The sequence below is a fragment of the Rhinopithecus roxellana genome, chromosome 18 (assembly GCF_007565055.1).
Source record: "Rhinopithecus roxellana isolate Shanxi Qingling chromosome 18, ASM756505v1, whole genome shotgun sequence".
NCBI lineage: Eukaryota > Metazoa > Chordata > Mammalia > Primates > Cercopithecidae > Rhinopithecus > Rhinopithecus roxellana.
Window position 1 is genome coordinate 60,423,606 of NC_044566.1, and position 18,628 is coordinate 60,442,233.

The 18,628-nt window shown below is 37.1% G+C and overlaps 1 protein-coding gene across 4 annotated transcripts in view; it reads right to left on the reverse strand.

Moving 5' to 3' along the window:
* The window catches only part of FRY (FRY microtubule binding protein), a 271,683-nt gene that overhangs the window by 169,797 nt on the left and 83,258 nt on the right, over window positions 1-18,628 (reverse strand). For all 4 annotated transcript variants that reach the window (XR_004054740.1, XR_004054741.1, XM_030922400.1 and 1 more), the window contains exons 4-8: window positions 16,029-16,168; window positions 9,397-9,487; window positions 9,095-9,174; window positions 8,906-8,986; window positions 1,993-2,161 (exon numbers count right to left, since the gene is read on the reverse strand). Coding sequence is in view for 2 of the 4 variants with exons in the window: in XM_030922400.1 (XP_030778260.1) it covers window positions 1,993-2,161; window positions 8,906-8,986; window positions 9,095-9,174; window positions 9,397-9,487; window positions 16,029-16,168 (561 nt within the window). In the remaining 2 variants the exon portion in view is untranslated. The remainder of the gene's footprint in view (window positions 1-1,992; window positions 2,162-8,905; window positions 8,987-9,094; window positions 9,175-9,396; window positions 9,488-16,028; window positions 16,169-18,628) is intronic.

The following is an 18,628-nucleotide window of genomic DNA, read 5'->3' on the forward strand; positions in this document are numbered from 1 at the left end:
GAATCCAGATCATGCCACTGCACTCCAGCCCGGGTGACAGAGTGAGAGAACCTGTCTCAAATTAAAAAAAAAAAAAAAAAAAAAAAAGGAAAGAAAAGAAAGAGTACAAGGCTACATGTAATAACATGTTAATATCGACACTGGCTATTTCCCTTTATTTTCTGTTGCCTTTGGGAAGATTGCCAAAAACAATCCCCAAAGCCCTCATTCTATCAATATCATATTAAGACCTCAGCTCAGGAAAGGCAACACCAGTATGGGAAATCACTGAAACAGCTTTCCTATACAGACGAGCTCTATAGTTTCCAGAATAGTCATCCTTTTGGTACATTATTTTGCATAAGTATGTAATACTCTCTCAAGTCTTAATTCGTGTATATAGATACAGGAATTATTCATATGAGAGAATAAAAATAATAAAATATGTAACAGTTACTGAGTGTTTGTCATGTGCTAAGAATCCTCAGAACCACTCTCTAAGGTTAGTGTCATTATCATCACCTTGCAGATAAGGGAAGTGAGGATGGGAGGGGTTAAGTGTGACTGGTCAGGTCACAGAGCTGCTAAGTGCTAGAGCTTGAATTCAAACCCAAGAAGTTTGGTTCATAGCCCCATCCACATATATAATAATTTTATTGTGACATAATTTATGTAGTATGCAATTTACCCATTTAACATATACAATTCATTGGCTTTTAGTATAATCACAGCTGTGCATCCATCACTACTGTCAAATTTAGAACCTTTTAATGACACCCAAAGGAAACTCTGTACCCCTCAGCAGTCATCTGCAACCTCCCTATCCACTCCCCATCCCCAGCCCTAGACAACTTTAATCTACTTTCTGTCTCTATGGATTTGCCTACTCTGGACATTCCATATAAACAGAATAATATAATACATGGCCTTTTGTGTCTGGTTTCATTCACTTAGCATAACATTTTCAAGGTTCATCCATGTTGTGGCATGTATCAGCTTCACTACTTTTTATGGTCAAATAATATTCCATTATAGGGATATACCACATTTTGTCTATCCATTCATCATTTTATAGACATTTGGGTTATTTCCACTTTTTGGCAACTATGAATAATACTGCTATGAACATTTGTGTTCCAGTTTTTGTGTGGACATATATTTTCATTTCTCTTGTGCATATACCTAGGAGTGGAATTGCTAGGTCATATGGTAATTGTAGGTTTTGCTATTTGAGGAACTGCCAGGGCCAGGCTGTTTTCCAAAGTGGCTGTGCCATTTTGTATTCATACCAGCAGTGTGTGAGGTTCAAATTTTTCCACATCTTCACCGAGAATTGTTATATTTTTGATTATAGCCATCCTTGTGGGTGTAAAATGGTACAGCCTATATTCATAATCCATACATCTAAACCCTCTAGTAAGGTCATTGCCAAATTTAATTTACAGCAGCATTTTAAAAATTCCTTCAAATGCCAAAGTTTTGTAAACTCTAAGAGCTGAGTATTCTGTTAAATTCTCCTTAGCAGCAATTCTTTTGTTATGTACCATGATGGGCACCGGGCAATAAATATCAAACCTGTATTGTTTAGTTGAGTTTTTAAAAATTAAGATTCCTTTTTATAGTAAGAATAAAAGATTTCTTTATTATTTAAAGTCCTCATGCCTGTGAATGTCAATGCAGCCAACCCAATGCCTATCAATTTTAAAAAGTGAAAAAAAATCAGCTATATTTTATTCATAGAACAATATGTACCAGTGGGTGAAAGAGAAAAAAAGTCAGCAAACAAGCAATCCCACTGTATACTCTCCTCCAAAGATGATATGAAAGTTGAGAAATGAAAGTATGTGCCTGCAACTGTGCTATTTGGTTACAAAGGACTTCATGAATTATTTAGACAGTAGAATGTTTCTCTGTATTGACAAGTAATTGGGTTTTCATGTTCCAGGTTCATCATTTCGAGGAAGGAAAGTGCTCAGTTTGAGAGCCCCTTAGCTCTCCTGCCTAAGACATTACCTGCATAAACTGAAGAGAGGCCTCAAAATCCTCCACTGGATACATCTTAATGCGAAAGAATTTCATCCCCATTATTAAGCTGATAATGCTTTGAACCACATATGGGCTCTGCTCTTTGTGCCGTAATTCTTTTAGCTCCGCCATAAATTTCTTCTTTACCGCAGGGAATCTAAGAAGACAACATAAGCAGTTTATCAAATCATGGGTAGGAAAGTCCCTGTAATGGGAGCCTCCAGCATCTGGGAGTGATTGAGCAGAGCAACGGAATCCTTCAAATCAGCTGAAGTACAACAGCCATGATTTTGTAAGGATCTGATGTTTGGGATTTAGCAAAGGCTCCAATTTTCTTCTCCTTGATGCTCAACACCTCCATCAGGCGAGGGGGCAGATCCCGGGTTATTTAGACCATCTCAAAATGGTCTAGCTCTTGAATTGAGCATCACAAAGAGCCCCATTTCCTCAGGCTTGGCCATTTTCAACATAGTTGCAGACCCCAGAGCCTGAAGTATCAAAGAGGGAGTCTATGAGCAATAACGTACTAGGTTAGTGATTTCTGACAGTGACAGCAAATGATTTAAGGATTTGTATTTCAAATAATGCCAAGTATTCCTGTATCTATTTTTAAAGTTTTCTGTTATTATTTCCTTTATAGTTTTAGGATAATGATTATCAAAAAATATATATTTAGGGTTAAAAAATCTAGTAATAGGAGGCTGGGTGCAGTGGCTCTCATCTGTATGTAATCCCATCAATTTGGGAGGCCGACGCAGGTGGATCACCTGAGATCAGGAGTTCGAGACCAGCCTGACCAATATGATGAAATCCCGTCTCTACTAAAGATACAAAAATCAGCTGGGTGTGGTGGCACGTGCCTGTAATCCCAGTTACTTGGGAGGCTGAGACAGGAGAATCACTTGAATCCAGGAGGCAGAGGTTGCAATGAGCTCAGATTGCACTGTTGCACTCCAGCATGGGCAACAAGAGCGAAATTCTGTCTCAAAAAAAAAAAAAAAAATCTAGTAATGGGAAAATTTAAATTATATCTAAAAGGTAAAGATGAATGGGCTGTCTATTATATTCATGGAATTTTACAATTTTATCTGGTAAACGCAAAACAAAAAAAAAGACACAGTCCAGTCCCTATCCTCAAAGTATTTGTATTCGAAAGTAAAATAATACTAATTATAACAACAATATTATCATCCAGGTTTGAAAAAAGAACAGATCTTAAAGCTAAGAGGAATCAGAGGCAGATCTTCAAAGGTACGTAAGAGTACAGAAATGTACACATAAAAATTGTCCAAACCACTGAGTCTGAGACAGCTGGTTTGGCTATTCACCAAACACACACACACACACATACACACACACACACACACAAAGATTTATTGTATTTTGTTTTCTGAGACTATTAGCCTGAGGTTCCATGAAAAATTAGAAGCAAGCCATGATTAAAAAGGGTAATTGTGGCTGGGCACTGGCGGCTCAAGCCTGTAATCCCAGCACTTTGGGAGGCCGAAGCGGGTGGATTACCTGAGGTCAGGAGTTTGAGACTAGCCTGACCAACATGGTGAAACCCTGTCTCTACGAAAAACACAAAAATTAGCTGGGTGTGGTGGTGTGCACGAGGCTGAGGCTGGAAAATCGCTTGAACCTGGGAGGCAGAGCTTGCAGTGAGCCAAGATTGTGCCACTGCACTCCAGCCTGGGTGACAGAGCAAGACTCTGTCTCACACACACACACACAAAAGGTGGTCGGCGGGTGGTAATTGTGATTATAGGAATGAAAAGTGAACTAATAGAGTCCTGGAAGTTTGGAATAATTCTTGAGACCTTAAGGTAGAAATTTCAGGACAAATAAAGTAAGCAGTAAACACATAGACATTGTTTAACCAAAGGCAGTACAGAGGCTGGTGGTTGGCAAGTGGGGTCTGAGGGGATTCTCAAGTGCTGGCAGTTTTCTAGTTCTTGGCTTAGGTGGAGAGGTAACATGGTGTCCATTTTATAATAAATTTGTTTAACTGCCTTATGGATTTTCACCTATGTTTGCTACATGTATTTCTTAATAAAAAAGATTTTTAAAAGGCAATAGAGCAGAAAATATAAATAGCTTCAAGAAGATTTAGACAATTTATGAATGAGATATTCAGTAATGGGTTATTAGCATCGCTAAGAATATTGCAGGGTGTATTCCTAATCTTCAGTGGCATTTTGTGGACTTCTACAAAATATCCAATTTCAAGACAGCACCCCAACCTGGCCCCTTCTGACATTTAAATAATACTATTAGAATATGGTAGAAAATATTAGTTGTGTTTTCTCTATAAGTAAAATTTCATGGAGATTAACTGCAAAATGGTATATTAATTTTTCAGATTAGGAAATTAGCAAAAATTAAAATAGAAACTTTATTAAATTTACAAAAATCTATTTGGCATCAGCACGTTCTCTGGTCCTACTGCAGACCTACTGTTAGAGCTGAATTGTGTGCCCCTCAAATTCATATGTTGAAGTCTGAACCTTCTGAGATGGGAATGTGACTGTATTTGGGCATAGGGCCTATAAACAGGTAATTAACTGAAAACAAAGTTATTATCATAAAATGGACACCATGTAACCTCTCCAGCTAAGTTATTAAGTTAAAATGAAGTTATATCTCTGTGTGTGTCTCTGTACTTGTCTCCCCTTCTTATAAGGACATCAACATGACTAGGAGATGAGTATAGGGACACACACACAGAGAAGACCACACAGGGAGAAAATGGCCACATACAAGCCAAGGAGAGAGGTCTCAGAAGGAATCAACCCTGCTAACACCTTGGGCTTGGACTTCAACTCCAGAACTGTGGGAAATAAATTTCTGTTGTTTAAGCCAATTAGTCTGCAGTACTTTGTTATGGCAGCTTAAGCAGAATAACATACCTATTCAATCAGTAATTCTGGGGATGAAGTCCAATAATTTGTGTTTAATAAGCTTTACAGGTGTTTCTGATGTGAAAAAGTTTGACAAACACTGGTATAGACTAAGAATAATAATAACAAGATATATCTGTAAGTGGTTTTACATTTTAAATGATTACATCGTTTCACATTTTGATCCTTAACAATCCAGTGAATTAGGCAGTGAATGCATTTCCAATTAATAAATAAAGAAACAAATTGGAAGACCACAGCGGCAAAGAAGAGACTCAAACTCAGGGCTTCTGATACAAATTCCAGGAAGTGCCATTAAACCGCAGCTGTCTTAGACAGTGGTAACTGTGACATGCAGTCTCTGCCCTCTCTAGAACAGTTTATAGTTTAATTAGGAAGATAAAACAAGGTAACACTGACCATGAGCCATGTGATTGCAATGCTAATAATTTACCAGGGGCCTACTATGTGTTAGCACCTGCTGGACACTGTCCAGACCTTTCTGATCTTCAGGGAGGTCAGATGCACCAGGTTCCATCACTTTCTCATATTTCACACTGACTATTTGGTGAACAATACACTTAAAGAGGCTTCAGGGCATCAGAGGATGAAGGGCCCTTCTCAGCTGCATAATTAATTAGAGAGGATTTCAGAGGAGATTTGAGTTGGGGTAAAGGTGAGCAGAGGACATTCGGTAGAGATGGATAAAAGGTAGGAAGCAGAAATGACCATGGTCAAGCAATAGAAGTGATACTTTCAATCAAGATTATAAAAATGCAATAATCCCAAACTGAATTTTTAAAAATTGTATTTCTGTTCAAATTATTTCCAGATACCAAAATAACTATGGTTTTAGTTTTGAAATGTATGAGTTTAGAGAGAAAAATATTAGAGTTATATAGTTTTAAAGATGACTTGATACTAAGGAAAGTTTGTTTTCCAGTTTGAATCCATGACTAAAACAAGGAAAGATAGAAAAAGGCAAGTTATTTGCATAATTCACTATTTCAACATTCTCATCAGTTAGTGGCTAAAAGTTTATTTATTTCTCATTTAAAAATAAATATGGCTATCTTTTACTTTTTTGTTTTTTTGTTTTTTTTTGAGACAGAGCCTTGCTCTGTCGCCCAGGCTGGAATGCAGTGGCACAATCATGGCTCACTACAACCTCCGCCCCCCGGGTTCAAGTGATTCTCCTGCCTCAGCCTCCCGAGTAGCTGGGACTACAGGCGCGTGCCACCACCCCCAGCTAATATTTTTTGTATTTGTAGTAGAGGCGGGGTGTCACCGTGTTAGCCAGGATGGTCTCGATTTCCTTGTGATCCGCCTGCCTCGGCCTCCCAAAGTGCTAGAATAACAGGTGTGAGCCACCACGCCCGGCCTATCCTTTACTTTTAAAAGTCCCAAATGACATAAACATGTTATTTAGCACAAAAACAATCCAAAAATCTCTTTGCATTTAAAATCTATTTTCTCTTAAAATGACTTTAAGAAAAAAAATTTCAATGATCTTTCCTTTAATATTTCCTATTTAGTATTGTATTTAGTAAATACTGTAACTCAATGATTACTCAGTCTTTGGTATACTATAAAATTCACATAAATATAAAATTCTGCTTTAAAATGTATAGCACATATTACAAAAACGAGTAAATGAACATGTAAAGATATTATCACATAAAGAGAAAGCATTTAGTAACATCTATGATTCTTAGATGAAGTATTATTACTATTTAAATGAATCTACCAGATTTTGGCGAAAGTACTTAAATTTGTTTTAACTGACTTTGAAAAAGTCAATATTATGTGTGAATAACACTTATTATCAAAATTTTTTCCCTAAATGACAAGAACTAAACAGCATCATAACTAGTAAGACTAAAAATAGTGATTCTGCTAAAACTGAAATTCCAAAGTAAGTACTAGTAGCTAAAGTCATAATCAAGAAAATATTTAATAGGCATTATCATTGGGAACAAGGCATATAATCTAAAATTAGAATTATTACATTACTCAACTTTTTTTTTAAAGATAATCACACTGTACTAGATAAGCATACATTCTTTTTCCCACCCTGAGAATGAAGGAAACAGTACTTCTTCTAAGGTAACAATAAAGTAATGGTCCTGGTGTACTTAGGAGAAAGAAGTAATGTCATAATTCGTGGTATGATACTAGTTTAAGTTTATACCATCAAGGTTAACTACATATTGACTAGTTGAGAACACATCAAGGGCTATTTGAGTCTCTGTTTACTACAAGAGCAGACTGGTCAAACGTTTCCCTAGAGACTGGAAAGTACTGGAGCACTGTCCAAATGGAGGCATTTCTTACACCCTACTACCACAGAATAGGGACAAATACTGACATCACGAAAACAAAAAAAGTCACCATTAGCAAGCAAACACTGGCTTGGTGGACCATAAGTTTTACCTAAAAAGGAAATTCCTACAGGCTTAGAATATTGCTTAGTTATGACAATGTTTCTCAACTTATTCACAACCAACTCAGAATCACAGAGCTAAGGAAAGTCATTTAACAGTAACCAGTATTATTGTTAGGCATAATTCACAAAAACTAAGGAAAACACCAAGTCATTTTTGGCATACTAAAGTTTCCAAATGACAGCTGAAAATTTATGTTGAGATTTTCAGGGTTTGACAAATCAGCAAATATACATGTTAATACCTCATTTTTCCCAATCTTTTCTAGAAATGAGGTAGATACACATGATTTGCCAGATAACTACAGCCTGTCCATTTAAAATGCTAATGCTTTCATTACTCAATTGCAATGGAAATATCTCCAAAATGCATTACACTTTTTTTTTCTTAATGATTCATGAACCACAGTTATTTTAATAGGCTATAAAACTACCATATAGCCTCATGCAAAATGGCCCAGATAACTCTATTGTTTAATTCTTATGTATGCTTTGGCTAGTTTCTTTCTGTTGCCGCCAGCCGTTGAGCTTTATTTTTCAATGGCATCTGTGTAACATCCTCTGGAAGTTCCCTTTCCTCCTTCGAACACTGATGTGTTATATATTAAAAAAAAATTATAGTCAGGATGAGTAGATAAACTGGATTAGATTAAATAAATTATGCCAAGAAGTTAAGAGGGTCTATTCCCTGAGTTCTTATCTATGTTTTGGCTAGGTAAGATTGCTAAGTGCTTTTTAAAATTTTAGTTTTTTTGATAAATTGTGTATTTCCATGCTACTACCTTACGAAATTCAATCCCTTGAAGATAAAAATCTCTTTCTGAGGAAGGATTGCATTTCACAAGGATTGGATCATCACTTTTGCTTCAAGCTGGCCTCCTGGCATGAATTCACATTATGTCTCTGGTTCATTTTGCCTAACTTAGGCATTCGGGATCTTGCCTGATTTGCTTCAGGGGTAGACAAAATGAAGAAGGTTAAGTAGGGTGTGACATCACTTTTGGAAGAGGCATATTGTTGCTAATAGTTTAATGCAATTTTGTTCTTGCCTGCTAAGTAGTGCTATGGGGCCAGATAAATTTAGCAATGAGAATTTCCCCTCTGACTTGTTTCCATGACAGAGTCTGGGACATTTTTAGCTCAGCTGAATTAAGTAAGGTCTATAGTAAAGGGGACATTCTAGAATGGAATTTTCCCACTGATAGATGATATATCGTAACCACTCACTCATGGGCTAGAGAAAACAGAACATTCAAAAGTGATAAACTTCCTTGGAATATTTAGGCAGAGAGAAATGTAATCTGGTCAGCCCATTTCTTTGATACAAGAGTCTGAAACCCATGGACTCTGGATAGGATCTGGCCCAAGTGCCAAGTAAAAAAGATAATGTGGTGCCTGTCTTGGAAGAGCTTTCTAGTCAGTTTCAGAGATGGGGCACACATGTCAAAGAGCCCTACCTAGTTCCTCGTAAGCTCAACCCCAACTTCCCTAAATCAAGGCTGGGAGGACAGTGAAAGCACGCACATTCTCATGGTAAAGGGTTCTGGCATTCACTTACTTGGCTTGTGCCAACACTCCAATGACTTCTGCATACAGGTCTGCCACAATATGCATATTGCCAGTGTTGGGACCAAGGTACCTAAGTAGGGCATAATTAGACAAGTTAGGGATCCCTGGTCATCTGAAAAAAGCAAACCACTGATACAGTTTTAAACACCAACTTCAACATTCTAAGAAATCACCTTACCCTTCTTTGTATTTAAAGTGCTTGAAAGCCAAGTTAATAACATCATGTATTAAACTGTCTATTACAGGATGAAGTGGAATCTGAAAAAAAAAGGTGGTTCTTAACTCAGAAGGGAATATTAAAGAACAAATCAATAACAGTACTTCCAATAACTATATATGACAATCAATAGCAATCAATAAACATAATTCACATAACTCAGTATTTGGAATTCATAATTTTAAAAACTTAGACTTTTACAACCTAAGCAGTTTTTAGATCAATAAATATTACCTAAAAGTAACAATAAATTAATCACCTACCTGTTTCAAAACTTCTATTAATACTAAAGAAAAAATAAAATCAATGGCGAGGTCCCGTCTTTCCATTAAATAATCTCGCTGTTGTTCATCACTGTAAAATTTAAAATATTTACATTAAAGCACACTGAAGGTATTCTCAGAGGAATATAATTCATCAAAAATCTAGGACTCCTTCCGAAAAGACTGCAAAACCCATTTTTTAAATTAAGTAATTGTACTGGTAGATACATGCTAATGTTGGCCAGGTGGAGTGGCTCACGCCTGTAATCCCAGCACTTTGGGAGGCCGAGGTGGGCGGATCACCTGAAGTCAGGAGTTCGAAAACACCCTGGCCCACATGGTGAAACCCTGTCCCTACTAAAAATACAACAATTAGCCAAGCGTGGTGGCCCATGCCTATAATCCCAGCTACTTGAGAGAGTGAAGCAGGAGAATTGCTTGAACTCGGGAGGCAGAGGTTGCAGTGAGCTGAGATCACACCACTGCACTCCAGCCTGGGCGACAGAGTGAGACTCCATCTCAAAACAACAACAACAACAACAACAACAACAACAACAACAACACGCTAATGCTCTTTCTATTCTCTGTGTGCTGCAGTGGACAAACACTGGATTTGAAGTCGGAATATTTGAATTCAAATTTAAAATTTTCAGTGATGTTAACTTGAGTAGCTATTTGTGAGTTCATCACCTCACCTTGTGGTCTTTTCTAAGGTAGCATTCAACTCAGCAATTCTACCATCTGTAGAATGAGACAGGCTACCATACCAGGAGTGGACACTGAAAGATCTCGTGAAAGGAGCTAAACAATGTAAGGAAACAGGAAGGAAATAATATGATCACCAATTTGAGCAGGACGGCAGGGGTGAAGAGGATCGGCATTACTTTTCTTTTCTTTCCCTGTCCCTTTCCTCTTACACCTTTGCCACCTGAGACTTAGTGAAAGGAGGAATGAAGAAGTAAAGGGGTGGTGAGAGAGAAGAGTAAAAGGCAGAAGGAAGAAGAGGTAGGAGGAGCAGAGCAGTCATTTGTGCTCATTTGAAAGTTAGAAGCACGGTGTTTTGGTGACTACGGCCTTATAGTATAATTTGAAATCAGGTAGTGTGATGCCTCTAGATTTGTTCTTTTTGCTTAGTCTTGCTTTGGCTATGCAGGCTCTTTTTTGGCTCCATATGAATTTTAGAATTGTTTTTTCTAATTCTGTGAAGAATGATGGTGGTATTTTGATGGGGATTGCACTGAATTTGTAGATTGCTTTTGGCAGTATGGTCATTTTCACAATATTGATTCTACCTATCCATGAGCATGGGATGTGTTTCCATTTGTTTGTGTCATCTATGATTTATTTCAGCAGTGTTTTGCAGTTTTCCTTGTAGAGGTCTTTCAACTCCTCGGTTAGGTATATTCTTAAGTATTTTATTTTTATTTCTTTTTTGCAGCTATTGTAAAAGGGGTTGGGTTCTTGATTTGATTCTCTGCTTGGTCCCTGTTAGTGTATAGAAGAGCTACTGATTTGTGTACATTAATCTTGTATCTGGAAACTTTGCTGAATTCTTTTATCAGTTCTAGGAGCTTTCTGGAGGAGTCCTTAGGGTTTTCAAGGGAAATGATCATATTGCTAGCAAACAGTGACAGTTTGACTTCCTCTCTACTTATATGGATGTCCTTTATTTTGCTCTGGCTAGGCCTTCTAGTACTATGTTAAAGAAGAGTGCTGAGAGTGGGTATCCTTGTCTCGCTCCAGTTCTCAGAGGGAATGCTCTCAACTTTTCCCCATTCAGTATTATGTTGGCTGTGGGTCTGTCATAGATGGTTTTTATTACATTAAGGTGTGTCCCTCGTATGCCGATTTTGCTGAGAGTTTTAATCATACAGGGATGCTGGATTTTGTCTAATGCTTTTTCTGCATCTACTGAGATGATCATGTGATTTTTGTTTTTAATTCTGTTTATGTGGTGTTTACAGCTAACCAATCTTCAACAAAACAAACAAAAACATAAAGTAGGGAAAGGACACCGTTTTCAACAAATGGTGCTGGGATAATTGGCTAGCCACCTGTAGGAGAATGAAACTGGATCCTCATCTCTCACCTTATACAAAAATCAACTCAAGATAGATTATGGACTTAAACCTGAGACCTGAAACTATAAAAAATTCTAGAAGATAACATTGGAAAAACCCTCCTAGACCTTGACTTAGGCAAGGATTTCATGACCCGAAACCCAAAAGCAAATGCAATAAAAACAAAGATAAATAGCCGGGACCTAATTAAACTAAAGAGCTTTTGCATGGCAAAAGGAACAGTCAGCAGAGTAAAGAGAGAACCCACAGAGTGGGAGAAAATCTTCACGATCTATACATCTGACAAAGGACTAATATCTAGAATCTAAAATGAATGTCAACAAATCAGTAAGAAAAAAACAACCCCACCAAAAAGTGGGCTAAGGACATGAATAGACAGTTCTCAGAAGAAGATACACAAATGGCCAATAAACATGAAAAAATGCTCAATATCACTAATGATCAGGGAAATGCAAATCAAAACCACAATGCCATACCACTTCACTCTTGCAAGAATGGACAGAATACAACAAAAATAAAAAAAACAGTAGATGTTGGCATGGATGTAGTGAACAGGGAACACTTCTACAGTGCTGGTGCGAATGTAAACTAGTATAGCCGCTATGGAAAACAGTGGGGAGATTCCATAAAGAACTAAAAGTAGAACTACCATTTGATCCAGCAGTTCCACTACAGGGTATCTACCCAGAGAAAAAGAAGTCATGATTCGAAAAAGATACTTGCACATGCATGTTTATAGTGGCACAAATCATGATAGCAAAATTATAAACCGACCTAAATGCCCATCGATCAACAAGTGGATAAAGAAACTCTGGTGTATATACATACACACACACACACACACACACACACACACACACACACACGTATATATGATAAAATACTATGCAGCCATAAAAAGGAATGAATTAACAGCATTTGCAGTGACCTGGATGAGATTGGAGACTATTATTCTAAGTTAAGTAACTCAGGAATGGAAAACAAAACATCATATGTTCCCACTGCTATGTGGGAGCTAAGCTATGAGTATGCAAAGGCATCAGAATGATACAGTGGGGGCCAGGCATGGTGGCTCATGCCTATAATCCCAGCACTTTGGGAGGCCAAGGTGGGTGGATCATGAGGTCTGCAATTCAAGACTAGCCTGGCCAACATAGTGAAACCCCGTCTCTACTAAAAATACAAAAATTAGCCAGGCACAGTGGCACGTGCCTGTAGTCCCAGCTACTCGGGAGGCTGAGGCAGGAGAATAGCTTGAACCTGGGAGGCGGAGTTTGCAGTGAGCTGAGATCATGCCATTGCACTCCAGCCTGGGTGACAGAGTGAGACTCCGTCTCAAACAAACAAACAAAAAAGAATGATACAATGGACTTTGGGGACTTGGGGGGAAGAGTGGGAGGGAGGTGAGGGGTAAAAGACTACAAATATGGTGCAGTGTATACTGCTCAGGTGATGGGTGCACCAAAATCTCACAAATAACCACTAAAGAACTTACTCATGTAATCAAATACCACCTGTACGCCAATAACTTAGGGAAAAATAAGTAAATTTAGAAAAAAGTTAGAAGCAGAATCAGCACTGTCAGAAGAACAGCAAGGAAGCCCCTCTATCCCATTTTCTGCTTGACTAACACACTGATTGAGGGCTCATCTGGAATTGAACAAAGGTGGATGAAATTACTGCTGGGCTCCTTGGCACAAGAAGTGGCCCAGAGCACTGACTCTGGTGTGGAACAGTCTGGCATAAAATCATCCCTCTTCTATTTATCGACAGTTTCTCCATCCACAAAATGTGACTAATAGTACTTACATAATCGTTTGAAAAGATAAAACATGTAAAGTGTTTAGCATAATTTCCCAAACACATAAATGCTCAATAGTGTATATTAAATAAAACCAATGAGGAGGGATGACAGGATTTAGACTTGCCAGGAGGATATTTTCAAAATAAATCAAGACTATTTTAAATCTGGAATGTTTTTCTCCTTAGTCAAAAGGGAATAAGAAGAAAATAATGTGATATTTAAGATATAAGGAAGACCTTCTGGAGTGCTTTGTAACTTTGAGCAAGTCAAATTAAGGTTGGTGGATGACAGAATGGGTTAAGAAGGCACTTGCATGTTTATCTTTCAAGGGGTGAATGTATCAACAGAGTAGGAACTCATTCTTTCAGGATCATTTCTTAACAGCCCTGCCAGGAGGAAGAACTGTGAATAAAACCATCTATGTAAAGTCCTTGAAGACCCACTGGAACTAGAAAGTGGCACTGCGAGCTGGGGAAAAGGAAAACCTATGCAGCTGCATTAAAAAGGAGGGCACTCAGAAATCAGGCTTTATATCCATTATACTATAGAATAAGGAGACAGAAAGTTGCAAAGACCAAAAGGAAGGAGAACTCCCACAGATGGCCAGCAGCAGTAGAGAGAGTATTTTTGTGCTGGATGATAAGGGTCTTCACAAGTGGCCAGAGGAACCTGAGAAAGTAGCAGTTCTTGGCAGAAAAAAAAAATTTAGACCTTCGATTCTATTTTATTTAATAAGCCAAATTATCTTTTCAAATCAAAGTAAGACATACGCATTTCTAATAATGAATTCAACTTTATTGCTGGTTTGCAGTCTAACTGCCAGGAGCCAGAGGCATTTGACAAATTTACTTGGCAGTCCAAATGTTGATAATGTACTAATCTTAGAAATCACAACCCAATGTGCATCCCTGACATTTGACTATTTTCAGTAGTTTATGCTCCTCCTTTATGCCCCCCCAACCTTTTTTTCCTAGTAGCAGAAACTCACATTTAGCTACATCATACCCTAGAGAGCTTCATTCATTTGGCTGTATTCTAAGCATATTTTCTCTCTTATTTAAAAAATTCAAGTGTTAACTAAAATGTTACTAAGTCAAATTTTACTGTCCCGATTCTCTATCTGATCTCAGTAGTTACTCTGATCTCCTGAAAATAGTCAGTAACACAATTTTAAAAGCTATCATTTTTAATCCATAAAGAAATCAATTCATGAAAAATCTAATTTCAGCAATTAAATTCTGACAAAACAGCAGAACAAAACTAAAACTCAATTCAACTCAGTAAAAACTGTCCCACTCCCTAAACCTAGGAAGGTTTAATATCTGTTCATAAGTAAACATGTAATATGGAAAAAATAATAAAATGATCCATTTAATTTCTTCATCACATGGTCTGAACCATTTTTCAGATAAAAAATTTAAATTCTATTTTTAAAACTTGACAAATTAAAAAAAATTCATGAGGAGAGATTGCTAATGGGTACAGGATTTGGGGGTGATAAAAATGTTCTGAAATTAGAGTGGTAATGGTTGTACAACCCTGTAAATATACTAACAACATTGAATTATATACTTTAAAAGGGTGAATTTTATGGCATCTGAGTTATGTCTAAAAATTCTAAAAATTTCCTCCTTCACCAAAAAAAAATTCAATATGAAAAAGTTATTAATCTCTCTCCCAAACAAAATTATATAATTAAATCTTGCATAAATTCAAGCACATTATAAAAGCAGATTACAAATTTGGTTGAAGTAAAACATGGTAATATTATAATTCTTCAATTTCAAAAGAAGTCTTTTGAAACAGTATTAGGACTTTCAAGAAAAATGAGAGAAATAAATCATTCACAAAAAGTAGTTAATGTCTGATTTTCTGATTGACTAATTTCAGTTTACTGACTTTAAAAGTATTTTTTTAATCGGAATAATCTGTTCATGTGGAGAAATCTAACTACTTTTTAAAATAATCTTTTATTTTTTTTAAAAAAGTAAATGTATTAATCTTTCTTATATTCACTGCCTTGCTATAGGTTGACTTCAAACATATGAAATTATATGTGCTTCCCTAAAATTTTGGGGGGGGATACACACTTAATGAGAATCTTAAGTTTTACAGATGCTGATGTGCTCCTGGAGCAGCAAGTTCCATTTTTCAAACCCACAAGAAGAAGGGAACACAGAATAAACAAACAAAATACTCAGCTGGAAGGAGGAGTTGGAGATTGTGTCACCTAACTTCCTTGTTTTGCTCACAAGGAGGCTGAGGTACAGAGAGGCGGGGAGCTGCCCAAAGTCACATGGCTAAATAGTGGCAGCGCCAGGACTACCACTAGTGTCAGTCCTGCGTCCTTCCCACTACAGTACACTGCACACTCAAGGTTACTGGAACGAGGATTAAAATATCTTGGCATGTCACGCAGGGCCTGCAGTCAGTATTCTGCTTTGGGTGTAGACTTAGTGGGAGAGGGCAGAGGAAAGAAGCTGGCAAGAAAGTGACCTGCGGCCCTTCACACCTGTCTCCACCAAAGTTGAAATGAGGCTGTGTATGTATTTTCAACCTGTGATGGCTGGCAGTGACTTGGTGCTCCCAGTGGGTTACCTGCTACAGGACACAGGTCCCCTGAGCACCTGCTAGGCATCCTTGTGAAGAGTCAGGAAGACTCAATTGCCTTGTAACTCTAATTTTGATTTATGTTTCTTGAAAATAAAACAAAATAAAACCATGATCCTTACACAAAAGAAATGTACCTTTTTGATTTATTGCTTGTTCTTGGTCTGTATTCATGTGATTCATCCTCAATGCCATTTTGCCTTTTATACCAGTCAAATAATGTACGTAGAATGGAAGGCAGGCAGTACTCAGAAAGCGAGCTCATTGAGCTGATGACCTACGGAGGAAAATGCAGGTGATTAGATCACTGGTAGCATCACCAATTACTGAGAAACTTTTTATTTCACAAGTAACCCCAAGCACTACTCACTAAAATATTTTCTTAGGTATCACAGTCCTTTCTTTCATAATCTTTATTAGTACATTCCCAAGAGCCTGTCTCTTAATGAAGACAGATGTTCCTCAAAGAAGAATAATTTTGTAGTTCAAGAAAGTTAATTACTTTGACTCCCTTTCATTCTAGAAATCAGATGTTAATTGCATACAGGATATTCATGGAACCGCAAAGATATTATGTTCCCATGTTCGTCTACCTAAAGTAGATGAATGCTTCTTCTGTCCTAAAAATGTTTGTTGTGTAAGTATATTAATACAATTACATTAATAATTTACGTGAATTAAACAATCTACCCCCATCGCCAACTAACCTAAGAGGTAATAATAATGTATGGTTTTGGACAATAATTATTCATTCATTCATTTGAAGTATGCCCCAAATTAGACTCAAAATACAAATGGGCAGCAATAATGGGCCCCTATTACATTAAAGGCAAACTTCTCCCTTTTTCTTTAAAGAAAAAATGTGCTTTTGGTAGAATTGTTATTCTAATTTCCTTATCTGGAAAGAGTCCTGATTTTTTAACTGATTACTATTAAAAAAAAAAAAAAAAAAAACACACACTTCAATCCATATCTCATTATCCTATGCAAAAGTTTCCACAAAATGCCTCATAAATTTAAGTATAAAACCCAAAAATACAAAACTCCAAGAAAACATAGGATAAAACTTTTGTGACTTTGGATTAGGCAAGGATTTCTTAGGTACGGCCCCATAAGCAAAGTCCACAATAAAATTTGATATAATGAAACTCGTCAAAATCAAAAGCTTCTGCTTTTAGAAGAATACAGTTAAGAACGTGGTAAGGGACAAGCCACAGAGTGGGAGAAAATATTTGCGAAACACATATCTGACTAAGGTCTTGTCTCCAGAATATGTAAAACTACAATGAAACAGGTTTTAACTCCCTAATTAACAAACTGTATAAGCAAATTATAACACCCAGAGTTGATAAGCAGTGATAAAGTAGACGTGTTCATATACTGCTGATAGAAAAAAAAAAAAAAAAACAGGCATAACATCTCTGGAAGGTACTTTGGAAATATATATCAAGAACCTAATAAAAATCATTCTCAAGGCCACTCTTAGAATTTATCTCAAGTCCATAATTAGAGATAAGCAAGAAGGTGCAGGACAGCATTACTTATTATAGCAAAAGGAGGGAAACCACATAAATGCCCAGCTACATGTAAATGCTTAGTAAGATGTGGAATTTGGTGCAGACCATTTACGAAACCATTAAAATCATATTTTTGATATAAATATAAAAATATGACATGAAAATGTTGATGATATGGTATGTGAAAAAAATGAAGAATCATTTAATGGGTATGATTCCAATTTGGTAGAGACACTATGTAAGTACACATATGCAGAAAACAGGACCAGGAGGAAACATACTAACATGTAGAGTACATGTGAAAACCAGGGGTTCCTAGGCCAGATCCACAGAGGGAGAGGGAGGCTGGGAATTTAAGAGAAATGAAGATGAGTTTACCTGGGCCTATTTTAGAAAGGGTAGAAATTTGAGATGAGACTCAAGAAAAAAAATAAGCAAAGACTCAAGGTACAAAAAGCCTTTAGTAATGAAGGTACAAAGTAACTGTTGATGATTGTCATAATCGACATGACGAAGGTTTTGAGTGAAATGAAAGAAGAAATATCTGACTGGTGTGAAGACTTTATTTTGCCAGAGTGAAGGAACATAATGCTGAAAATTTTTCTTCTCTAGAAAATGGGAAGATTCTAAAGATTTTTGAATAGGGACATAAGCCCATACAAATTGTGTATGGGGAGGTTAAATCCCCCAAATGGTGGGGTGAGGTAGAGGCGAATTCACACACATGCTTGAATTGCATGAGGTGACAGCAGTCATTCCAGGCATTTGGTGATCTCGGCCTGAGAGGTAGAGATGGTAGAAGAAATGGAAATCCTTAGTTAACTCACAGTATTTCTGCAGTTAAGCAGGCCAGGCTTCACTTCCTTTTATAAAGCAGGAAATGAGAGCAAAGGGAGCTAAAGTGCTTTGTGTCAATAGGATTTTCCACTGTCACCTTTAAAAGAAACCTTAAGATTGAACAAAATATTTATTGCTTTCTTCCTCACATTCTACCTCTTCATAGCCTGCTTCATGCTGTCTCTCCTATAATGATGGTTATATGTACACATACAAAATTGTACATTATCTTTAGTTATGAGTTAATATAAGGTAAAAATAAATAGGCTACTGCGTTCAGCCTGCCCTGTAAACCTAGTCAGCATGAACTTTTTAAAACTGAAGAGCTATCTAATTATTTAAAGAGTCACTCTTCCCCCGACTCTACACAGCCAAGACATATT